The sequence below is a fragment of the Sesamum indicum genome, linkage group LG6 (assembly GCF_000512975.1).
Source record: "Sesamum indicum cultivar Zhongzhi No. 13 linkage group LG6, S_indicum_v1.0, whole genome shotgun sequence".
Taxonomy (NCBI): Eukaryota; Viridiplantae; Streptophyta; class Magnoliopsida; order Lamiales; family Pedaliaceae; genus Sesamum; species Sesamum indicum.
Window position 1 is genome coordinate 21,579,740 of NC_026150.1, and position 26,178 is coordinate 21,605,917.

The window sequence follows — 26,178 nt, forward strand, 5'->3', positions numbered from 1 at the left end:
AAAGTAGAAAGAATGATTAACATGTGTCTCTAACCTAAACCTTGGCTGCTTCCTACCGGAAGTGAATCTCAGAAACCTCTGTAAAAATGGGGACGTGAAGACAAGGACCAAAGAATGGAGTCTTCAACAACATAGAGATTACAGGTGAAGATAGAGGGATGTTTGGACTAAATCTAAGACAGATATTTAGGTTATGAAACAAAAGAATCCCATAGGCATCAGATTTAAGTCGCACAGAAAGCCATCAGGATTAATTATCAATGAAGAAGGAAAAGACAATGATCTTTCTTTTTTTCTTTTCTCCAAGCTCCTTAAAATCTGCAGAATAATGTGCAGCCAACTTAACTAAACTTTTATAAATTTGCTTGCTTGGTATATAGCTCCATAAGCTAGGGTGATACATTGAACTTTTAGCCAACAAAAGCGTTATGTAGAATGCTAATCAGGAGAGGTAGAGATAACCAAAAAGTAATGCAAGACTTCATCAACAAGTTGAAACTGAGAATAACCTTAACTCCGAGAGCATGCCACCTCTCCAGAGCAGCAGGTACATCATCAAATACCACTCCCTCTAACTCTTTCCTCTGGAACCCAGTTCGCCATATATGACCCTGAGAGTTGGTTATACAGTAGGAGTTCTCATCAATTTTTTTCTGAAGTGCTTAGAGAGACAGAACTAGATAATTTTAGTCTTACCTGCAATTGTTTCAAGGAAGTAATTTTCCTGTCAGCTTTAATCATGGCCTCAACATTAGCAACCAAAGCTGCAATTATGTCCTGTTTCTCTCCATTTGAGGGGATGGGAACTGCCCCAACAACACCATTTTCCAGATCTTCTTGTACCTGATTGTAGAAATTCCATTAGGACGGCAATGGTTGACACCAATAAGAACTGCATGGTGATGATTACGCCAAAATTTCTGGGACGCTTTTATCTTAGATAGGAGGAGCTTTTTAGGTTAACTCAAAGTACACATAGAAACCAACTAACTGATCTCAGAAAGTACTACAAACTGTAGATGACCTGCACCTCGTGCCCTTCAAAAGAAATGAAAGATTGCACCTGTAATGATCTTTAACCAATAATCACATCTTTCGAACAAAATTATTATTGTTCAGAATATATTGCAGCAACACAGCACAAAAGAGACAAGATAGTCCCACGAGTTGCACTTCATAATGTTTGTTGAGTTATTCTTTCTCACTGGATAAAGAAGTTGAAGGAATTTGACTTCCTAAACAAAATACTTACATCTTAAGGAGCAATTAAGCATGCAAAAATTCACTTTCTAAAGCAAAATGACAGTTGAGGATAACCTTTAACTACATAGAGATATGTTTTTGATGGTTGACTTACTTGCGCTCTTAGCAACTTAACATCATCTTGAGTCTCTGCTGTATCATATGTCAGTTCCAAATGCTTCCCCACACTATCACGAGCATATGGAAAGAGAACATCCGAAACAAATGATATGGGAGTAGTAGTTCCTTCAATGTCCAGTACAATGCAGCGCTGCAATTGATAGATATAGATGTACATAAAACACATAATAAAGCTGTGCCCAGAGCATGTGACATGGTATGGAATAGCCAAAAAACTTACTCTTGATGGTTCAATGCCATTACTTAAAGTCCCCGATTTTGCAGAGTTTTTAGTGTAATGATGGTTGCCTGGAACCCCATTTGGAATTTGAATGGGACCATGAGATGGTGTTGACCAGTCCAATCCTAACTGATGAAGTTTAATGGCAGCATCGAAAAGATAATGGTAGCATTCAGCCTGAAATTAATTACCAATAAAACAAAAAACACGTCAAACAAAAGTTGTTAATAGGAGGGAAGCAACCAGAGGTCCATGGAATAAGCAGAAGCTAGCAGAAATTCTATTCTCTGTAATCTCAGATACGATTAGGAAAAGAAAGACAGAAATTTTTCAACCCCCATTGCATGTCTACTGGGTAGCATCATCGCACTTATTTGACAAATTATTCAAGAAACAAATGTATTTGGCATCGCATTCTAGTTAACAAAATCAATCCTCAAGGCTCAATCACATTTACATAATCTCATAGACAATGAGAGAGTAATTCTACGATATATAACAGTTGTAGCAGGTCAATTATTTTTATTGGATTTAGTCATTCAACTTAATGTGAACAAATCAACAATGTAATTTTGTAATGCATGATAGATGTCATAATAATTATCAGATTTAATCCAACCCAGTGCGGACAAATCAACAATGGCAAAACTAAGTTATAAATTATTAATTTATAATCAAATATAAGCAAGAACCAAAAATGATTACAGGAACAATACAAAGTCAGAGCATCAATAATGATCCACTTCTGATATTAATAACCACTTTTTGTAATGATATCAAACCAACTAACCTATTTTCTTTTTTGTTTTTCGTTTCCAACAATGGGTCAATACAAATAGAATATCTCAACATTAAGCACCATAATACAAGTCATAAGAGTTTATTAATGCTCAGGATGGGTCGCATAACCAACTAGACATAGGCTATTTGAATTCCTGATACTCACCTGTGTTTTTGCACTGATCCATGAATCACCCCATATGTATATTCCATGATTCCGGACAAGCACAGCAGTGGTTTTAGGGTAAGCTTTGATCTGCAAAAGGAGAAGACTAGAAATTGCACAACACTGCTATTTGCCAGAAATGAATCACACACTGAAGACCTGTATGTAGACCAAGGGGATACCTTTGAATAGATTGTAAATTATGTTTCACTTAATAACACCATCCCCCATACTCTTATTAGTTGTAACATTCTAAATCACTTGAAATTCATGATTTTCATCCAATCAAGCTATGGCTATAATACACTCAATTAGAGATCCCGGGCTTAAAATTTCCATCAACATTCTCATCTTTTAGAAACTCTACTTCAGTTGATATAGAAGAGTTAACCCTTTTATACAATGTTGTATTGTTCTCAGGCTATAGTTTATAAAAGATTTGAAGTCTACATCCCACGAGAAAAAGAGAACAATTTGAAGATACTCTCTATCTCAAAAACTAAAAGTATAAGTTGTAACATGATGTGCCTGCCTGTCACTTAGAACTATCAATTCTTTAATTATTTTGGACATTAAAAGAAACTTTCCTTGTGCTTATAAAATGAACTAATGCAATTGTTTCAAATGCCATCCTGCTATTGTCAATTTGCCTTCTTCTGGGGAAAGGTATGCCAAACACTTTACTATTACTGAGTTTGTAAAACTACACACAGCTATATACAATACTGTGTAAGTAGTAAAACCGGCATGAAGGCAAAAGTGAAGGGAAAAAACATACTGCTTCAGCAAGAGAATCAGTGAGCTCTCTTTCATGGGCAGTATTCTCTATGATTGGGACAACAAGGTCATCATAGTAACCATGACCTTGAATTCCTTTGATCATTTCCATATGGGTGATCTGCAAAATGAATGAAATAGAGCAGCATAAGCCAAGATTAGACTATATCTATGTCAGAGAACAAACAAACCGACATTCATACCCGAAATTCTTTTGCTGAAGGATTGAGCATTGTAACAAGACAAGATTCCATTCCATGACTGTGGATAACGGCACCAGCATTACGCATTTCATATGCCTAATACACAATAGCTTTTGTTATACAAAGTATAATAAATGGACAAACCATTTGATATATTTCTTGAAGGAAAAAAGGGCAAAAGAAACTTGTCCTACATCTTGACATATCTCGAAGAGCAACTCAACGTAGTAAAGTGAAGCCTGAATTTTCTTTGAAACAATTACCACATGAGGATTGTGGGATTCAAATCATTTACTACATATGTCCTAGCATAAACACCAACCTCTGCTCCCCATCGAGGTGGAAATAATCATATGGGATGTTTCGCACCACAGACATATAAGGGAATATAATTCGTGCATAATGGAAACTATTCTTTTTTTTTGTTATTTTTTACTTAGAAAAAAAACATAACAGAATTATTAAACTTAGATGTACGGTCAAACCATTCAAAGTCTATCCCAGCATTAGAGTGAACAGAGTCCATAAACCAGAAATTAGAATCATCACAAGAAAATTATAAACCAAATTCACACCTTCATGAACAGGGGGCCACAATCAGAACATTTAGGAGGCTTATACGGCCACGGCTTAGCCAACGGCTCATACAACACAGACCCACTGGGAGACAACACATACATATCATCCTCCATCATCCTTTCCTTCTGCACGCCTATGAAACACCCACAAGAATCAATTTTCACCCAAAACAACCCCCCCAAAGAAAACAGGAGCCCGCATAAATCTAACCACAAAACTCAAATCTCTACTCCGGAAACACCAAATTCATCAGTAGATACGCAAAATAAACATGTACCTGAGGGGGACATGACAACAAGCTGTTCGGGTTTGGGAACAGAATCATCATGAACTTTAATGGTGATGCTGCCACCAGTGCCAGATACCCAACCGAGATTGTAGAAATGGCGGCAGAGCTCTGCGATCAAGGCCTTAGTTTCTCTGACTCTGCTGCTCTCTAAATACGCCTGAGAAGTGGTACCCATTTCCACAGCTCCGTTTGTATGTATTTTTTTTTTCCGGTAAATTGGTCTGTATATATTGGTGTATATATATGCGTAGGTGTGTGAGTTGGGGGCTGCTGGGTGTGGACAGCGCCTCGCCTCAATCATGCCTTATTATTTTCGTAAAGCTTTCTTTGATTCTCTCAGTTCAACGGTGACTGAATTCTGGTCTCTGATTGGGCCACGTATGTGTAAGTTTCTAAACGTGCTGTGTTTATTAGAACTTGTGCTTTGTCATCTCAAACCCCAGTATTTTTTATTTTATTATTTAATAACGTTAATTTGCTCCGCTAAATTAATTTTAGTAAAATAAAATACATCTTATTTTTTTTATTATTCATCGTCGCGGCACGCCGTTCTTAACTGCATATAATAAATAATATTTTATATTTTAAATATTATAAATAAAAAATACAAATAAACCAACACATTATACTTTTAAAAAGAAAGAAAGAAAGCAACAAACGAAAAAGGAAACCAACTTAAAGATATTATTTGTATACCGATAAAATTGATGTTGCGATGTCATAATCATCGTTTATGAGAGAAAAAAATATTTTCATTTTATATAGTATAGAAGATTACTATTACTACCATCTAATAAGTTGACTTGTTATAATACTAGTCATTGTCGCGAACATTTTTCGTAAGCATGTAAAAGATTTTGGTTTGCAAACATATAAAAAAGAAACAATTGTAATGTGAAGGGATGATAAGTACCAAGTTCATGAGGGAATATTCTTATCTAAGTTGTATAATATATTAGTCATATAATTAATTTTGTTTCTTGAATTATGTATTAATTACACAATAATTATATTATACTTGCTATTTAATTGATGTAGGTCTGATTGAACCCGGTGTAGATTATAATTTCCTATTCATGAGGAAAAAAAAACGTGAAGTGAGGTGAGAGAAAAGTAAATAAATTTTAATTGTGGATTTATTAAAAATATGAAAGTTTATTATGAAAACGTGGCGTAATGGGTTGAGATTAGAAAAATATATATTAAAATTATTATTCTAACCAAATTATATTTTGAAGGGAGGAAATGAATTACGGAATAAATGTATGTATTTAAAAATTGGTATAATAAAATATTTTTTTTTATCACAACTAATTATGTTGCACGCTGGCTTGAGAATATATAAAAAAAAATTATGGTGAGAAACAAAGTTAAAGAAAGAAATTTGTAAAAGGAAACAATTTTGGTACGAGAAGATGATAAATAAAAAAGTGTGGAGTGAGGTGAAGGAAAAAAAATTATAACAGTGTGTTTATTAAAAATATGAAAGTTTGTGAAAAAAATATAAAAAAAATAAAATGGGACATAAATGTGGGATAGTGGACGAGAGAAAAAAAAATTGTAACTGTGAAATTATTAAAAGAATAGGAAAATTACTATTCTATCATTGTTTTTTAAGGGAACAAATAAATTAAAAGATAAATTTAAATATTCAAAAGTTAGTACAACAAAATATTTTATTTTATAATAGTTAGATAATATAGATATAGATAATTGTTCTGTGGCTTGCATATAATCGTTTCTTAAATTACTTAATTAAAATATTACATATTAATGGGGTAAAATATAAAATACCATTTTATGCCCTTGAACATTGGCAAAATATCCAAATAGCACTTTGAATCCGCATCTTCTCGGATGGGTCGAATTGAGATTCTCCGATGACCTGAAATATGGGCTTTTGGAAGATAACACGGATACCATGAGTAGACTCCAAGATGATTGTCCTTGACTTGGTTGTCAGAGTGTTTCGACGGGTTTACTGACACCTCTATTGATTTCAAGTTTATTTTTCACGATTCTAAACTATTTAGTTGATAACAACCTCGATCTCGATTGATACAAATATAATCTTACAGCATGCTTCTGTTTCCCAAAATTATATAAATAAACATATTTGTGAAATGCACCCAAATACAGTAGTTTAGATACATATTTTTTACACAAAAATTTAAAATTAAAAATGGTGATAACATAAAATTTTAGAAAAAGACATGTAATGTAGAAGCCGTGTCTTAGTTCTTGAAAATGTATGCACAATTCATGATTCAGTGTATGTAGGCTAGATTGTATCCCAGTCACCAAAACAATATTAAACTGCAACGTCAGAGAAGATTAGGGTATGATTCATCCCTAGTCCGTTTCTGAAAATTCAGTTTTGAAATAACAAAAATATAATAATAATACGGAAAACGTACAAACTTTGATAAATGAAATATTTGTTTGGTAGTGTTTGGATAATTTAATTTAGGAAGTGACAATTACTGATGTGAGGTTTAAAATAAGTAATTAGAAGTGATAAATATACAAATTTCGGTATCTTAATGTTTTTTGTTAGGTTGGAACTAATATGTGATAAATGAATTTTGAAGACTTTCTTTTATAATGACAAACAAATGTTTGTTTTAGGAGAATTATTGAAATATATATTATGGGAAATAGTCGTGTTATTCAAATTCTTTTAATGTAAATTGATATTGCATTTTGTATTTTGGTGATGTGAATTTTGAGTAGTCAAAAACAGAATAATGTTATTATTGTGTACTTTTGATACGAGTGGAATATAAATTGACGTGTGTGATATTTGTCTCAATTTAATTAAATTAGTATAATTTATTTATGGTTGATAGTGGTATTGATATTTAGGATTAATTAAATCATAGAATGCAATAAGATAACTCAAGATCCCATGAATCAAGGCAATAGTTTCATACTCAAAATCCTGTCAATTTCAGTAGAAAATGTGAGTCCAATTACTTAGAATTGGAAATAGGAGTGAAGGCCCTCCACCTCATTTTTGTCAAAATTATATTTTTGATCTCGTAATTATAAGTTATTAATAGTTTTAGTTCTATAACTTATTCTATTATATGTTTAGTCCTTTTATTTTGAAAAATTTAATCCTAAATATCTCATAATTGATCCTTTTTTGACAAATTTAATCATGTATTAACAATTTTGGTGCTAACAATATATAGGTACATGACCAAAAATAAGATCCACATTAAAATTATTAACATAGGGCTAAATTTGTCAAAAAGAAAGAGGACCAAGATGTTCAAGACTCAATTCGTCAAAAAATGACTAAATATATAATAGAGTAAGTATCAGAATAAAAAATGCCAATAACCTATAATTACAGAACAAAAATAATATAATTTTACCTTAATTATGTCATTTTGTACCTATAATTCTTTTTGATGGGGCCATTACAGACAAATATGCCTTTCATAAGTCAAGATTAGCAATAAATGATTCGCATGTCTTTTACTAGGTCAGGTTGCATCTGATTCTGCCGAATCGATAACTCAAAATAGCAACGGTTGATATTAAAACCATCATTTTAAATTGAACTGCTTTACTTTTACTAAAAAGATAGGGAAACAACAGAAGATGTTGAATACAAGCAGCATATCACATGCAACTCAACATAAGCCAGGACTATCACTGGGATAATACCAACTTTCATCTCGTAATTTAGGAACTTTTTACTTTTGATTTCATTGGTTATGAAATTATCACTTTTGGCCCATAATTTTTAAAAGATTGCACTTTTGATCCCATTACACATTTTCGTTAAATATTTTAAACGATAAATAGCATGTGGCTGTTAGAGCCTTTACACTTTTGGTCATATATGTTACTAGATTCTTACTTTTGATCCCTTGCACTTGACAGAAAGGTATTATGGAACCAAAAGTATTATTTTTTTTAAAGTTGCGAAACAAAAAATAAAAATCCCATAACCAGTGGGATCAAAAGTGAAAAAACTCGAGAAAATATTATTTCCCCATCTATCACTCAACCAATATGAGAGAAAAACAGTCCACAAGCCAGAGAAAGAAATTGAAGTGGTTTGTCGCCGCAAGGACCAACAGATCACAAGCCACAATGCGAATTGTAACTACATACCTTTGACAATAATGGCCTCTCTCTAAACTCTTGGGGCGCAAATAATGTAACAAGTTTGCAATTAATACACCGAGTTCCAGCTTTTCTATCCCATCACATTTCTTAAGACATTTCTGATTTAGGTTTTAGTTGGAGGCTATTACATTACAACTCTGATATGGCATTGCAGATAAAATATTCTCTCAGGATTGATGACCCATTTTCAATTTGGATTAACCACCTCAGGTTACGATCTCGAACTCAATCACTTTCAAATCTTTAAATTAAGACATCTTGAGCTGAAAATTGCTCATAATTAAAACATAATAATATGTAGTTATTTTTTTTGTTTATCAAATTAAATTAAACAATTATTAAGCTTGAACATTGCCCTTAAGTCTTACATTCCATGTATTCTATCTCCAATATAAAATTAATTAAAATAAAAACAGTGAAAGAAGGTATTGTTTGGACCCCGACATGAATCGAGCCACATGTCGAATATAATAACTAGATTTTCGTTTATCGAATCCAACGCCACTAATCCAATTTTAATTTTTTGAATTAATAGAAAGAGTATAAATTTAATCCTCAATATTAATAATAGTTGATTACATATTCACAAATCCACGTAAAAAGTTAATCATAAAGAAAAAAGGAAAAAAATTATATCTTTAGAAATATTAATCAATTCAACATACAAAAATAATTAGAAATTACTAGTGATTATTTAAAATAAGAAAATACAAATGCAGAAAATTAAAAAGAAAAGAGAAAATCTGGTGAAGCACATATATATTCTTGGTGATGAAAAATTCGAACTCGACTGGATTTGATCAGTTTTTAATAAATCATACGACAAGTATAATGACGATGGTACGATTAGATAGGTGTGATGAGAGCTGATTCCGATCGAGAGGAATTAAACTAAAGTAGGATGGTCTTAACGGGTTCTTCTAGCGCACCTGGTGGCCCTGGTGCAGCCACGGTTGTAGACGTTGGCACGCTGGTTGCCGTTGCAGTTGTAGTATGACACCCCGCGCCGGCTGCACGGTAGATTGTTTTTCCCGAGCGAGCGGTAGCCGACGTACCCCTCACCCCCGTTCCAGAGTTGGCGGCGTGCGGTTTCAGATTCCATCATGAACTCCTGGTCTTCCAAGGCGGCCGCCATCAGCCCGTGGCCGTCGGGCTCCCCCGTCAACCCGAGATCAATAGTGTATTGCGTGGGCTGCGCCACCGTGGCCAAGGCGGCGATGGAAAGCAGTAGGATGAGCAGTCCCATACCTCGGAAAGCCATCATTATTAGTCGTGGGTTGTTCAGCGCAGACCAACAATTTCAGATTAACTTAGATGGCTTTTTCAAAGCTCGCTTTCTCTTTATTATGTTTTTCTTTCTTTCTTTTGCTTCCGGACTGTGTCTATTTATATATATAAAGCTATTTTGTGTGTTTTCCCTCTGCCCGGTGAGAATAAGTTGTGGTTGGGGGTTTGTTGAAGGAGAAGCGGAGAATATGAGTGGCGACTTTGCACAAGTTTAGATCCCGCTTTTTGCTCCACTGCTTTTCTATGTATGGGGCTTAGAGCTAATATCGCATTTTGTTTGGCTGGTTTGTGTGCTTACTGACTTGGTCTATACCACCATTTTTGTATATAATTGAATTAAATTAATCACATATCAACTGTATAAGGTTACATATTTTATTTTAATTGTAATTTATATTAATATTTTTTTAAATTAAGTCAAAATGCACAAATATTTTCTGACTTTTGCAAAATTACAACTACGCACCCTGAGATTGCATAGTATTTGCAATTACATCCCTTATTCGAAAGTAAAACTTACACAAACACTTTTTGAAAAACATTATATTAACACTCTTTAGGGCTGCGATAACTGTAACTTATACAAAACATAAGAGATTTTTTGTGTAATTTGATCAATATTAAAAGGTGTTAATATAAATTATTTTTTTAATTATATGTTAATTATTATTACACTTGGTATGATCCAAATCAATTTGAGTTAGATGAATTTTTAAATAAAAGTGATAATTAAAGGGGACAGGTTGCCCATGTCAAGACTCAAGTATGTAGACCTTTTTGTTAAAAATATATATTGTATGCTTAACATTGATTTTATTACAGTTTGTATGTATGAAATACTAAATGTGATTCATGTTTCAAATACTTTAAAATATTTATTATAATTATAATATGTTGAAAAATGCCAATTTTGATTATGTTACATAAATATTCTTTGTGATATTAAAATATTATATATACCCAATATATTAAAATATTTGAAGTTAATTTTAACCAAAAAAATAAATCCAAGATATGCGCTCATAAATTCCGATTCATTCTCAACCAGTGACAAACAATATTTCAACAAAAAATTTAAATAAAATGGAAATTTCGAATAACCTAATTAAGATAGCATTTAAGTAGCAGCAATAAAGCCACCCAAACACGCACTTAAAACAAACGAAACTGTTGACATCAAGACAAACGAAGGAGCGCATGCAGGCGTTGCGTACGACCGCGGCGGTGGATGCCCGGCTGCGTTAGTCCCATCACCAGCATCTCCGTCGCTGGCTGCCGGTGCAGGAGCCTGAACACCCGGTGGAGATGTAGATGATGGCGGGCTAGTCCGCGTAGCGGGGGTTTCCGCCGGCGAAGGTGACGGGGCTCTTGGCGAAGAGCGGCGGTTCCTGACGGCTAACACCACGATGATCAGCTTTTGGCCTTTGTCGCAGTTGGATTTGTTGCCGCTGATGAAAAAGAAAGGGCCGGAGCGATCAAACTTGAAGACTGAATTCCCGTCGTCCAGTCTCAGTATAGGATTTGCAGTGTTGCAGCTGTCGTAGTCTTGATTGTTCACCACCAGGACAGAGTCTGATCCCTTGTTGTATTTGAATACTACAAGAAAATAACGTTAACGACCCATAAGATAAAAGCGTGATTATCGAGGAAATTAATATAAATTGTTTGAGAAATCACGTACAGAGGGTGTCATTGACTTGAAATCTCAGCCGTCCAGCCCAATGATTGTAGTTTTCAGAAGGGTTTATCACCCATCCATCCTTGCCTCCAACAATCAATTGATAAGCATGTGAAGAGTGTGATGTAAAGGCAGCAAAAACCACAAGAAAAAGATGAAAATAAGTGTGATTAATAGCCATATTAGAAGTGTAGAAAGAGAAAGAGAGAGTGAAAAGGAAGGATGTAATATATGGGGAGGAAGGAAAGGGAGATATATAGGGGGATTAGTGTAGAGTTTACCGTTGCAAATAGTAGGACTAGGAGGATGTAATAAATCAGGACAATAAAGGTTGACGTATTCATAATAAATTCAGGTTAACCTGTCCCAATTTTAGCTTGAAATGGCGGGTGGGTGGTGCACACATGGCCAACATGCACACACCCAACGGTTAGCAAATTTGCACGAGAGACTTCCCAAGTCCCCTCTCAACAACATTGATTCAACCACGTCCATCATCTTTTTTTCCCTCACCAAATAAATTCAATTTATTAATTTAAATTAATTATGTGGCGTATCTATCTATTTATCTATATTATAAATTAGATATAATTACGTTTTTTTTATCTTTTAGCTTCTTAGTGTAGCATCCGATTCTACAATTTTTTCTAATTTTCATGATTTCACTTCATGTTTTCGTTGGAATCCACTGTTCTTGTTCGCAAAATGTACGTCAATCTCATAATTTTAAAATTAGAGTTAATGTTTCAATTTTTGTCAGTAATTTTATTCTTCAATTTTCTAGAATTACACACTCAACTGGAGTTGACCCTTTTACTAACGGACATGAATTCCAGACCAAAAAAAAAAAAAAATCAAATCGTGAAAATTAATTGTATCCGTGTACGTTAATTCTTAGTATTAGCGATTTTTTGACTGTAACGCAGCCCAAATTGTTCACCTACTCTTGGGCCCCTATTGGACGGCCCAATTCAATGTTTGGACCCTAAAATTGGTATATGTATATTTGATAAGGTTAAGTCATTTGTTCTGCGTCTTCCATAGGGAATTTCTCATAAAAAAAAAAACAAATTAATAATAATAATGTATGAGCATTTACAATACTCTAAAATAGCTAATTTTGGTTGTCATAGTGTTTTAACTAAGTTAATTTTCAAACATTTCTTGAGGATATACGAGCAATTACAATACCCTATTTATAGGCTTAAAATTTACATACATAATGAAAGGAAATAATTCAATTCTAAAATCAAATCAATGAATATATGATGATCCTATAATCGAGTTTTAAAATCAAGTTGTACAACTTTTCGAGAGTAGTCTAATCAATTCCTAAAATCAAGTCATGAATAGTACTCTGCAAATATCCAACAGACTAAAATATTTTCGAATATATATATTTTTCATAAAATAATCGATTTTTCAACCAATAGCCCTATCAATAATTTTGTGTTTATCTATAGAGTTTCATTTATCTTATCAGTTGTAATCAATTATTCATGCTATCTTGATTTTCTTTAATTTAATCAAATAAATATAATATATATATATATATATATTTAGTTATAGATACATATCAAAATGTGATTCCACCATTAATATTAAAGAAACCTTCTTACACAAACTCATGATAATATAATGATGTAATAATAAGTTTGGACAAGAGAAATCACTACAGCTACATATGTTGTGGGACGTGGGAAGTCGTCCTCGTTCTTCCTCATTTAACTTCATCAATTAATGTTGTACACATTGACAGAACGGGCTGACATCCGCACTCAAGTCATGTCAGTGTTTGCCTGCCTAAATTTATTTTAAAATAATGGTAAAGAGGGCAAAAATAATGAAAAATAAACTTTTGGAAATAAAAATAAAAATTTAAATATACTTAGTATTTATAATTTTATAAATAAAATAAAAAAATAATATTAAAGTGATTACTATTGATAAACACTTATTTTAAATATTTGTAAATACCCGAATAATAGAATTCATGAAACAGTTTCACCGTTAGACATCATCCGTAAAGTAGTAGTAGAATGTGTGGAGTTGAAGAATCGATGTTGTCATAAGACAGAATTCACAGCTTCCTCCCAACCAACAAAACTCCAATGCATAGAAAATGCAGTTGCCGTACAATTTTAAAATAGTGACAAATAATCACCAATATATATATATATATATATATATATAATTTGCAACTTAATAAGTAAATATAACCAGATGAATGAGTTTGCAACTTAATAAGTAAATAATCGATATCACATATATATGTACATTCGATATAGCTTCAGACAAGACAAAATCAGCAATATATTTAGCATATAATAAATTTAGTTCCAATACAAATAATTTTATTACATAACGGAACTAACTCATAACATAACAATCTATTAAAATCCTATTTTCCTAATCTGCTTACCCAGAAAGTAATATAGTATTTTTTTCCACCAATTCAATCTCATCATTTATTACATAATGTTTAAATGAATCTCCTTAACATGCCACGCTCATCATCCCATTTCACATCATAGTTCTTTTAATTCGTGTCAAAGCTCTTTTCATATCGCATCATAGCTCTTTCATTTTATTTTGCCACACAAGCTATTCAAGAACATCAAGGGATATTTATATCATAATTGTATTCAATTTTCGTCGCTCCTTCATTTCCACATATCACCATTTTTATAAGTAATTAGTAAGGTAAAACCACATTGTACAATAAATGAAATATTTCAATGTATTTTTTTATTTCACTTTTATAACATAAGCATTCAAAGTAAATCATTCACTACCTATACCGTCCCAAATAAATCAATCTAACATGAATCACAGACTTACACAAAAGTAGTATCACAAGATAACGAAACATATATAGATAATACTAATTATTTACTTATCTCGATCTTATAACAATTTAATTTGCAGATAAGAAGTTGTCCAGTCCTCCACTTTATCCTCTTATTTTATAATAAGTTATAATACATATAATAATATATGGAGAATAGTGTAATTTCTAAGTAGAATATTAGATATTATCCGTACAGTTATCATCAATCTATCGACATTCATATTTTCGTTCTGATTCTTCTAAATAAACTTCCTAAAAAATTAATACATATAATTTGTCAATTAACTCATAAAAATCTATTTCATTAAACCCCTCATATTTTTAGAGCTACCTTACTCAATAACAATTTTGGATTCAATTATCTCAAACTCATAGTTCTTTTTAATAAATATCATATTTTTATACACAACTTTCTAATATTACTCAAATATCATTTTCTAATATCCCTATTCATTTTTATCACTTCCTCACTATTATAGCAGCTAATTATACATCTACCCATAAACTAAATATTTGGTTAACCAATTTGGTTAAATTGAACAAATCAATCATTAAAATGATTAAATCTATTAAATTAATCAAATTAATTAATTAATTAATTATAGCATCCCAAATCAATTAAATTTTTTAACTGATCAGTAATTTATAAATAATCAAACTTAATTATAATTTTTTTGATTAAATATTAATTTAGTAGAAATATTTATTAAATAATTAATTATATAAATTAGTATTAATTAACAATAATCATGGCATAAAGATGCATATAAGGGTTGTTAACTAATTGAGGAGTCCATATGTGTACATATATATAATGAAAAAAATGCAAGCAACCTCAATGTATATTGCAAATAAACAAATTACCCCCTTATGAAAATAAATAGCGATTTACTCCCCCTATTTTTCAAAATAAAGGAATTTACTTCCTCAAATATGGGGTTAAATTGTTATGTTTTTCATAAAAAATAATTTGCTTATTTTTAATTATTTACAAATATATATTAAATGAGATTCCACTGCTAATATTAAAAATAGGGTTATGATAATATTACAAATTAACTAATCATGTAATCAAACATTATCTGATTAAACCCTAATTAATAAGTTTGGACAAGAGTTTTTGGTCCCGTAGGTACCACCAAATTTGCAACATGCGGAATGCATTTGGAGGATGATGATGATGTGGTATCATTACAGCTACATATGATATATATATATATATATATATATATGTGTGTGTTGTGAGACGCGGGAACTCTTCCTTGCATGTTCTTCCTTCCACATTTAATTTCATGAATTAAATGTCAACTAATAATAATAATGTGCACGTGGTACACATGGGTCAATCAGACAGAACACGCCTGACATGCAATTACATGCCATTAAACTTGTAAATAATATAGGTGGTTGCATGCATGAAGGAAAACGTCCGTACAAGAACAATATTATCACTATATCCCTATGCTGTTGAGTCCAAGGACCAAAATACAGTTATTTAGGTTGTAACATTTTTACATATGTTTGCAACATGTGCTTCCAAAACCCTCTCTGTATATGTATACAACTTGTGCTTCAAAACCCCTCTCTCGGACAATTTTAAAATCCTTTTCTTAAATAATTTATGTGAGGGTTCACATGTGTTCGAATGTTTTATATTAGAGAGACCTGCTAAAAATTTTATGTTTGGATATATCAAATAATGTAATGAATTGTATTCATCGATTTCTTCTTTTTGGCCAATGCATATTTGGAATATATATTAGATTTTTTAAGTTGTGTTTGGATTTCGATTAATAGGAACAAAAGTCCTAAATTATAAAAAAACACGTGCAGTGCTTTTTTTTTTTATACAATATTTGCAAAATCTGGAGACTGAAGGATAAAAATTATGAAAAACTTGAAAATTAGGAACTGCAAAATGCAAAAGATACTGCAAGAAAATTGCTTTTGATCCTATTACATAATTTTCTCTCCAACAATTTATTGAGAACCCACATCTTATTACTCGGCTTAATTATGCCAATAACGTTGTCCGAAGAGTAAACTTTAGAATCTCAGCAATAACAGCTTTTATTCGCAAATTTGACACGTTAAATCCTCAGGCAACGTAATTAGGAACATGTTGCTCTTCCAGAATGTCAGTTGAGGGGTTCGCGGGCAGCTTAATTCTTGTCCTGGTCAGCAACAAGAGGCTTACAACCTGGAGGCCGAGACCACATGTGAACCCAATCCACAAACCCTACAACGTATGCCACAACATTTTGGAACCAGATTTCAGCATCTTATTTTGTTCGTGGATGTCTAATCGGGTAAAATAGTTTTTTTAGTCTCATAAAATAAGGGTATAATTTTTTTTGGTACCATAAAAATGGCAAGTGAGGCTTTTACTCCTATAAAACTCAAAATCACACCTTTTTAGTCCAAAAAAATGTGACTTAGACTCAAAATCTGAACACTTTTTTTGTTCCAAACAATGCTTTTTTAGTCCAAAAAACACAACCTATATGACTTTTTGAAATTAAAAATACGTAATTATGAATTTTATGAAACTAAAAATAATACCTTCATAATTACAGTACCAAAACAAACTCTACCCTTGTTTTATGGGACTAAAAAAGCATTTTGGCACGTAGTAATCCAAAGTGAACATAGTGTGCAGTAATTGTCATAACATAATCCAAAGTGAATATAGTGTGCAGTAACTGTCATAACATAATCCAAAGTGACATACTGTGCAGTAATTGTCATAAGATACGGAAACTAGTCTTGTAGGTACGTACCTGTGCGTATAGTTTAAACTTGAAGCCAAGTAGGACCGCCAATGGCATCCCGATTAGATAGAACGTCGTTAGGTTAATCCACGCCCCGTTGTGCTGCCAACCACACCCTCGAGTCACCCCTGATAAGGTGGCTTGAACGAAATCAAGCACGATAGAAAGGGCAAGCAGAGGTGTCATTGAGGAAAATGCGTCCACAATTGCAGGGCTGTTTGTGAAGAGGCCAGCCCAGACATGGGATCCGAGGATTAAGACTAAAATGACAGCAAGTGCAACAAAAGTGGTCAGCTTGAGAGCCACGGTCATTGCACGCCTGGCTCGACCAGGGTTTCCAGCTCCCAACTCATTGGACATCCTTGTGCTGCAAACATCACGCTTCAACATTGTGTTAACGTGACATGATTTGATCGATGTTTTCACACTTAGCCTATGTACTATAATACCATAATGTATAATGTAACATATAATTCAAGTCATTTGACGTGAAAACGCTCAGAAAAGTTACCTTACTGCTGCGCCAAGACCATAAGACAGCATGAAGGAAAAGTTTTCTGTACTAGCGCTGCGGATCGATCAATGTCTTATAATCAAGCCTCTGTTAATTCGTAAGTATTAAAGACTCGGAAACAAAAGGAAGTACAGTTAAGATTATTACCACATTGCGATTAGGGAAGTATTTATCGTGGAATTTGGCAACAATCCAGCTAGCAAAACCAGAAGCTCAAACGCCCACTCATCCAAACTGGCAAAACAAACAATCAAATCTAGTAAAATCTAGTATGTCTGTGATCAAACAGTTCAGATATTCTTAGTATGTCTATGTTCAAACAGTTCAGATATTCTATTACACATTAGTATGTCTGCATGTGTACTTGTACGCGTACTTAATCTAGCACTTAATACGAAATGCAACATAGATTTGCAATGAAATTAGATTTGTATGACGAAAAGAGAAGATCAAGAATCTAACCACGACATAGCTGCGGATACTAGAGCCAGCTTCAGGTTGGCAAAAATGGAATAGAAAGGCTCCCATGAAAACCCACTCCAAGTATCCTTAAACCTATTTGCATGGAGAATGTACATTCCTAGGATTATTACAGCCATCCACAACGAAATCGACGCTGCCAGCGCCGCACCCTTAAAGGCAAGATCAGTGCAATGGATCAAAGCATAAGCGACACCAACGTGAATGATCAGAGGCATCAGGGAGAGCCCAACAAGCGGAAAAGCAACCGATTGCATCTGAAGAAACCGCAGGATGTTCTCCAAGAAACCATAGGCAAACAATCCTGGTATGAGGTACTTCAAGTAGAGAGATGCCTGTTTTGATATTTGAGGATCTTGATGTAAGAATGTAAGGATTGTGTCAGAGTACCACCAGAGAATCGAGACAAGGGTCGTGAAGAAGAATGATATGATGCAAGAGGTCTGCAGGTGAATCCCCAGTGTTTTGTATAACTTGGCGCCGAAGTCTTGCCCACAAAGTGTGTCCAGGGCACCGCTCAGGCCAACCTATATATATATACCAGAAAATCAACAAGATTTTTGAATTCTTTTAACAATATAACTTGATCTTGGCTTTTCTCAGGATGTAAGAACATGTTTGAGACGTCCACTTTATCGTGTTAGATTTGCTTATGTGTCCGAAAAATATACCTACACTCGAAGTACGAGAAGCTCTTCATACGAATTTTTCTATTTCCTCTTAATGTTTCGAGCCACTGTCTCTTCAAGCCTTTTAGCTGTTCCTGAACTTTTGCTAGGTTTACCCAGTGGATTTGGAAAGAAAGGTTGTTGGCAAAAGCCTGGGTTAGGTGTGAAAGGTATTCGGTTTGCCACCAGCTCTTAAGCTTCTAGTTTGAACTGAGTTGGATCAGAACCTAATTACCTAGTCACACAATATATTCAATCCAATGCATAGTTTAACAAGAGTTGGTTCAGTTCAGTTAAACTTGAATTTTGATAAACGTTTTCATCCTCAAGTACATGTATATGATACTGCACCAAATCATTCACAAACAAGTAAAAAGAAACTCAGGATGTTCAAACACGTTTTCGACACATTCTTAGGACTTGGAAAGAATTAGGTTTGCTTTTGTACTCTCCTCACTTTATCTTTTTGACAAATTAAGATCTGTTTGGTTATGATTATCGTGCATGTAAATTTCGCAGCAGTGTCTTAAATTCTCTTGATCGATGTTGTACATTAACTTTTACCAAGAAGGTGAAGCCGGTGATGGAGGCCCAAGAATTGGCAAGATTGGAAGCAGCGAGCTGCTCCTCTCCAAGGTGGCCGGCGAACATTACAGAAACCAAAGGGATGCTGTCATAACACACATTTGTCAGAATCATGGGCATCGACAGTAAAATCATGTCCTTGGCTTCTTCCCCGTCCAAGCTCTTGTACCACCATCGCCTCCGCTGCGTCCCCGCCTTTGCTCCGCCGCTCTCCACCCGAAGACCCAGCTCTTCCTCCTCCTCCTCCGCCTTGTTCAGAGGCACATAAATTTCCCCTTCCATTTTCAGTAATTAATATTCGGAACTAGCGATGTCGTTTAACGACTGCATGCGCACACTGAGTATTATATAGATACATCTGGTGAACGTTTCCGGTAGACGAATGCAGCCCTCGCACAGTGCAATCAGATTAGGTAACAGTCGTCTGATTATTGGTGCATGCTGGACCAGACGCTTTAAATGAAATATTCTAATTTCAATTCACCATTCATCAATTAAATCATGTCATGATGACCCTATATATATATATATGTATAATTATCATAGTTATATATCATGTGACTTAACATATAATTTAAAAAGAATAATCGGTTATAGTTAAATATATATATAAGAAATATAAATATTATAATATTTATCATATAATTCATTTATATATAATTGATCTAAATTTGAATTAAATATTCTCCATAAACGATAATAGTTCAAAATTTATCAATATTCCAAAATTGCACATCTTGTTTTTGGATGATAAAATGATCTTTTATTACATGGCGTTACATTCATTCATGTATTGTAGGTGACTAAAACCTGGTGTACTAAAACTGACAAAATTGAAAAAAGGTATAATTTGGTATGAAAAGTGAAATTATCTCTAAAATTTACTACTAATGACTTCAAATAAAATATTCAAATTTAAATAAAATATATTCTTTGTTTTGTCCTTTTTGTCATATATTTTCATTTTTCCGCCAATTTTGAACGTAAAAAAAATTAAAATTCAAAGAAATTTCATATATATTCAGTTTTATTTTTCGTCCAACTATTCTTCTTAACGGAACACAAAATTTTTTTTCTATACATCTATTTTTTTTAGTTTTTTTCTTATTATTATACATCTACTTTATAACCCAATCAAACAGACTCTAATTAATAATGTAGTTGATACTATACATTACTGAAGTGAACATATATTAATAACGATATAAGACGATATTATGATGTGGCATGATTTAGTTGGCGTGGTTTTAATTATACACGTGGCTAAAATTGATAAGTGCATTCAATATCCAACGAAAGAGAATAAACATTGACCAAGTCCAAATCCAAGTTGCGATACACAACCAACTCCATCAATAGCAACAACCACTGAACAAAGTGGGAGCATCGCCCGACGCCATCATACCTACCTGTACGCTTTCGGTTTAATAAAATTTTTTTATTTTAAATTAAATTAATTATTTTTATCAATCACAACGTAAAATATATTTTATTAGCCATTAGTTACAATTCAATCAAACTCAATTTAAATTAAAATTTTTCGTATTTAAAGGGTAATTTTGAAAATTTGCAATGTATGAGGAGTTGGCAACTATTTAAAATAATTGTGTAATATCAAAGTTAGATAACAAATCTTCCACAGAGAAAAGAAAAAGAAAAAAAAAGTTTTTTTTTTTTTTTCCTAAATAACATGTGGTGTTGTGACGCTGGACCCGATTTGATGATCGATATATAAAAACAAAAGTTAAAATAATAAATGGTTTATTTGGGTGGTCCTATTTTCCACCAATTTCAAAATAAAAATAAAATTGAATTTATTATCTTGCATTGGCATGAAACACAAACTGGCTAATCGAAAACGATTTAAGGTCACGTGGTACAAGGGACATGCACATACCTGTAATAAGAAAAAAAGACAAAGAAGAAGAAACTGGTGAACAAGATAGTTTAAGAATGTCCAATTAAGACATTTTACTGTCTGATTTAATCATATATTAAGAAATTTCAGCTTTTATACATGTGTTTGATTGGGCGTAATCTAGCTTCACTACCTATTTCTTTCTACTTTTAATAACAGAAATTTCATTTATTACATTTTAAGCTTTTCTTTCAATTTTTATATATTTTCTATACTACGTACAACTATACAAGTATATATATATAATAAAGTGTCTCATATTAATTGTAAACGAGTACATAGTTTGAGTAACTTCTAAATTCTAACACCTTCTTTTTCTTACGAGAAGCTTTTAAGAGAAAACTATGAGGTTTATATGAAGTTATAGCGATCAATATATTGAGCACCGATAGTGTCACAAACCACATCAATATATATATATATATATATGGGAAAAATGCAAGTAGCCCCCTTGTGATATCGCAAATGAGTAAATTATTCTCTTATAAAAAAATAAATAGCGATTACCTCCCTGTATTTTTTAAAATACAACATTTACCCCCTATATTTTTTAAAAAGAAGCAATGTACTTCCCTGTATAAGGAGATAAATTGCTTCATTTTAAAAAGTATAGAGGGGTAAATTGCTATATTTTTTTTATATGGGGGTAATATGCTCATTTTTAATATCACAAGGGGTAAATTGCTATTCACTATATATATATATATATATATATATATTGTTTGTATTACCAGACCTTTATAAAGTTTAGAATAGATTACATCGATAACTCTTGAAATTAAATCTAATACAAACACTCCTTGCTCCTCGCAAAACTATAAGTACACTCCTTGAGATTATAATTGTAATTACAAGCATGCCGTCTACTCAATAGCAAAATCTTACACAAATATTTTTTAAGGTAAATTATATTAACACCCCTTAATAAGGGGTGTATCTATAATTTTATAAAGAGCTGATAGTGTTAATTTGTATAATTAGGTTTAATGTAATGTAGTGTGAATGGATTATGACTAGTTTGTGGATGTATGCCTGTGCACTACCTTGGTTTGTGCATCACAATTGCATGAGAAAATAACAGTAATACTCAGGTCATAAATGGTCCAATTTGTAGTTGGGAATTGCATGGTTATTTATTCCGGTGGTCCTTTTTTCTTTTTGCATGGAAGAAAAGAAATTATTTCGGACCTATGCTGTTGCTCAGCTTCTGACCGCGACAAGAAATTCAGACTAAAACGATTCAGAAAACACGTGATTTAAATTTCCATCTACCCAAACAATGAAAAATAAAAAAAATCTCATTAAAAACACAACCAAATAAGCTCTTATTGTCTTCATTCTTTTTCTTTTTTTTAGTAAATAGTTTATTGTCTTAATTTGTGATAGCTATTTAATTCCTGTGAGGAAATAATCAAGACGACGCGGTACAAATAATGAGGTTTTGCCTCAATACTAAGACTAATGTATGTTATAATTAAATAAAAAAATTATGTACTCATATATGTTAATAAGCATATATCTTTAAAGTATTATTATACACGGTTGACTTTAATAAAAAAGAAGGCTCGATGAGATGATAAATAAGTACATTATTTTTGTATTTATTATAAGACATGAAATATATGTAGACTGTTTTTCTATTTTAATGAAAATTATATTTTTTGTTTTATAATTTGGGTGATCTATAAACTTTTAGTCTCATAGCATGAAATAAGGTTAATATTTTATATATATATATATATATATATATATATGGCATGCAAAATAATGCTTATAATCGTTGTTCAGTCATGGTTAATCCTCATTGCTATAATTTTTTACTTTTAATTATGATAATTAATTATTAATAAAAATTATATTTGTTTGAAGGGATAATTTAGTTTTGGTATCTCATGTTCCCGACTCATCGGCTTGGGTACTTGATGTTTCTATTTTTCATCACTATTGCTATCCACCATTAGTTTGACTGTAGAAACTAATGATCATCGCAATTTGATGGAAAAAAGAGGTGGGATTTCCTCAATAATACAAGAATAATGCAAATGGCAGAGTAAAAATTCATTTTTATTCCTAACATTTCAAATTAACTTCAAAATCATCCCTATCTTTTCGATTAACTTAGAATAGTCGCTCCAATAATTTTTCAGCGGGGTAAAATTTATTTTAAACCCTCACTTTTGATTTTAATTTCAAAATAATCCCTCCAATAATAGTCCCTCCAATGAGTGATTTTCCTATATTACCCTTATGAAACTCCTCTTCTTTTTTTTTTAACATAAAATCATTCATTAACTTTTTTATTTTTTAATTATAATTTGGCCCTTCTAATTTAAACTTAAAAAATATAATTGTTTTAATTAAAATAATTTATTTTTGGCCCTCAAATAATAACTTGTCTAATGATATATTAATATAATTACTGTGAATTTAATAAATTTATTGAATTTTCTAAATAAATAAGTTGAAGAAAATAATTTGAATAAAAAAATAGAACAAAAATATTTAAATAAAAAACTTCTAAAATTAGAACATAAATTAAGAAAATAAATACGTCAACTAAAATATTAAAAAAATAAGGTATATAAAACTCTTTAATTCATTCAGATATTCTTTTATATGAAAAATTTCAGAAGTTCAATAAATTCATGACATTTATATTGATATGATTAATCAAATTATTATCTGTACTTTTATATAATTGAATATCACCATTTTCTTGTTTTCAATTTTTTTTGTTTGTCATTTTTTATTCTTAAAATTATTTTATTTTAAATTTTGCTTTTCTTTCTTCTCAATTTCTATTTCTCTTTTTCTTCTCTCACTTTTTTTTTCAATAATTTCTCATAACTTTCTTCTACTTTTTAATATTTTTTATTTATCCAATTAAAATATATATGTCTAAAACAAGAAGTAATTTCTAAAAGTGTTAAAATTAAATGTACACAAACATCTGAATAAACGTTAATGATAAATTTTTTTAATTAAAATAATTATTATTTTTAATTAAGCTAATGTATGAGGGACCAAATTACAATAAAAAAGATGGAAAGTGAAGCACTAAAATAAATTTTTGTAAAAAAGAAAAAGTTTGATAGGGGTAATATGGAAAAATTAACTGCTGAAGGGATTAATTCGAAGTTAATTGAAAAGACAGGGACTGTTTTGAAGTTGAAATCAAAATGAATTTTACCCATTTTCGGCCAAATTATAAGATTTTTGTAGATTAATGTGGGCCCTCACATTCTAATTTCCATTGCAATTTAATCCCTTGCATCCAAATTTGCATGTAAAAAGTTATATCTTTGTCAAATGTTAGTAAATATATGTGCTTCTTTAATTCTAAGTTAATAAAATATTTAAATTATTAGATATGTATATATTTCATAATACATATGTCCTCAAGTAAAAAGTATATCCTGCACATAAAAAAAAGAAAAAGATATTAGTAATTTGTTAAAATCAAATAAAAACTATATGCTTATTTAATTTTAAATTGAATTTAATTTTTTTTAGTATGGCTATATATCGTTCTATGAGAGATCTCATTCACTATAAGTAATAATAAGAAAACATCCATTTATTTAGTTTTTAGTTAGTAAATTATTTAAATCATTAGCTACTTTTATTTATCATAAATGTGAGGGATGAACATTTTCTTTATTTTTCAACAATTTTTGTCTGCTTTTGCATTTCTTCAATTCAACTTTCAAGCATTCGTCTTTTGACTTTGAACTTATTTATTTCGTTTTCAAGATGATTTACTTTCATAAATAAATCAGGAATATTTTGTTTCAATTTATTTCATTTTTTCATATCAAATTATTTAAACACTTCACAATATTTCCTTTTATATGAACAAAAAAATTCAAAGTTAACATAAACAAAATTCAAATCTATCCCGTAATCAGTGTATGCCTAAAACCTCATTTTCAAATTTATTTTGGTCCAAAAAATTTACAACGGTAGCTCAATTCCACTACTGCGAATCCATTTGTTCTAAGATGAATCACTACTCAAATTTGAGAAAGATGCAAATTGATTTATCCTGAGTAGTCTCGTTTCTTGCTAAATTTCCTCAATTATACTCTCTCAACTCTCATATGTAGTGAACACTAAAGCAATCAAATATGGGCTTTTATTGAGGAACCCCACTTGTTTTTTTCTCCAAATTGGGGTTCATTGTTAGTTTTCACCGTCAAAGTAGCAACAATGATAAAAAATAGAAACATGATATATGTGGGGAGCATGATATACCAAAATTGAATTAAGGGGATAGTTTAGGTACCAAAAGTGAATTTTTCCCTTTATCTGTATGAATCATGACGTGACAACAATTTGGACTCAGCCCTTGTAAGTGAATGTTGGCCCAAACATTAAGATAGAAAGATGGATGGACCATCAGGCCCAGTGGGCGATGAAAAATACATTTCCAAAATTAGTGCGAGGGTAAATTACAACCACGTATGTTGAGATTTGATATAATTATAAATATATTTTATTATTTAAAAATTATTAATACCATTCTAATTTTAGCAGTTGTTTAATAATTAGTCAAATTCGTTAGTTTCTGTTTGGAATAAGAATTATAAATTTTTTTAATTATTTTTTTACAGACTAAGTGAATAATTAATCTTTGATGAAGCGGAAACAGGAGCAGCAAAGGAGACACTGGAACAGCAACTTCATCTATCCCTCTCTTGTCCTCTCTTACCCCTCTGTATGTCTGTCTCAAGCCCCACCTGCTGCTACTGAAAACTGTGTACCAGAAACCTGTGATATTTCATAATCGGACCCATTCACATGCCAAGGAGAAAAGAATGCGGTTGCATTGCAGATAATGTTTGCATCAATCACCTCTGTCTTCTCATGTGCTAATTGACACC

The 26,178-nt window shown here is 31.8% G+C and overlaps 4 protein-coding genes across 4 annotated transcripts in view; all 4 read right to left on the reverse strand.

The window, feature by feature from the left end:
- The window catches only part of LOC105165393 (probable bifunctional methylthioribulose-1-phosphate dehydratase/enolase-phosphatase E1 1), a 5,599-nt gene extending 886 nt beyond the window's left edge, over positions 1-4,713 (reverse strand). Inside the window, exons 1-9 of the mRNA XM_011084389.2 lie at positions 4,386-4,713; positions 4,105-4,241; positions 3,530-3,625; positions 3,328-3,447; positions 2,550-2,639; positions 1,604-1,780; positions 1,358-1,513; positions 697-843; positions 490-611 (exon numbers count right to left, since the gene is read on the reverse strand). Coding sequence (XP_011082691.2) covers positions 490-611; positions 697-843; positions 1,358-1,513; positions 1,604-1,780; positions 2,550-2,639; positions 3,328-3,447; positions 3,530-3,625; positions 4,105-4,241; positions 4,386-4,698 — 1,358 coding nt within the window. The 5' untranslated portion in view covers positions 4,699-4,713. The remainder of the gene's footprint in view (positions 1-489; positions 612-696; positions 844-1,357; positions 1,514-1,603; positions 1,781-2,549; positions 2,640-3,327; positions 3,448-3,529; positions 3,626-4,104; positions 4,242-4,385) is intronic.
- LOC105165812 (protein RALF-like 19) lies at positions 9,451-9,804 on the reverse strand. Its single transcript, XM_011084974.1, has one exon. The coding sequence runs from the start codon at positions 9,802-9,804 to the stop codon at positions 9,451-9,453; it is 354 nt and encodes a 117-aa protein (XP_011083276.1).
- On the reverse strand, positions 10,852-11,748 carry LOC105165394 (early nodulin-like protein 2). Its single transcript, XM_011084390.2, has 2 exons — positions 11,512-11,748; positions 10,852-11,426 (listed from the first exon to the last, which is right to left on the reverse strand). Exons 1-2 carry the CDS (start codon positions 11,687-11,689, stop codon positions 10,948-10,950), a joined length of 657 nt encoding a protein of 218 aa, XP_011082692.1. The 5' UTR covers positions 11,690-11,748; the 3' UTR covers positions 10,852-10,947.
- On the reverse strand, positions 16,314-19,852 carry LOC105165813 (protein DETOXIFICATION 18). Its single transcript, XM_011084975.2, has 6 exons — positions 19,357-19,852; positions 18,107-18,651; positions 17,792-17,878; positions 17,642-17,698; positions 17,140-17,497; positions 16,314-16,598 (listed from the first exon to the last, which is right to left on the reverse strand). The coding sequence occupies exons 1-6, from the start codon at positions 19,657-19,659 to the stop codon at positions 16,458-16,460; spliced, it is 1,491 nt and encodes a 496-aa protein (XP_011083277.1). The 5' UTR covers positions 19,660-19,852; the 3' UTR covers positions 16,314-16,457.

Coding starts and splice junctions, on each gene's coding strand:
- LOC105165812 (XM_011084974.1), bottom strand. CDS start 9,804: ATGGCTTTCCGAGGTATGGGACTGCTCATCCTACTGCTTTCCATCGCC.
- LOC105165813 (XM_011084975.2), bottom strand. CDS start 19,659: ATGGAAGGGGAAATTTATGTGCCTCTGAACAAGGCGGAGGAGGAGGAG. Junction 18,652..19,356: donor TCACCGGCTTCACCTTCTTG/GTAAAAGTTAAT, acceptor ATATATATATAG/GTTGGCCTGAGCGGTGCCCT. Junction 17,699..17,791: donor ACTTCCCTAATCGCAATGTG/GTAATAATCTTA, acceptor ATCGATCCGCAG/CGCTAGTACAGAAAACTTTT.
- LOC105165394 (XM_011084390.2), bottom strand. CDS start 11,689: ATGGCTATTAATCACACTTATTTTCATCTTTTTCTTGTGGTTTTTGCT. Junction 11,427..11,511: donor TCAAGTCAATGACACCCTCT/GTACGTGATTTC, acceptor ATTTTCTTGTAG/TATTCAAATACAACAAGGGA.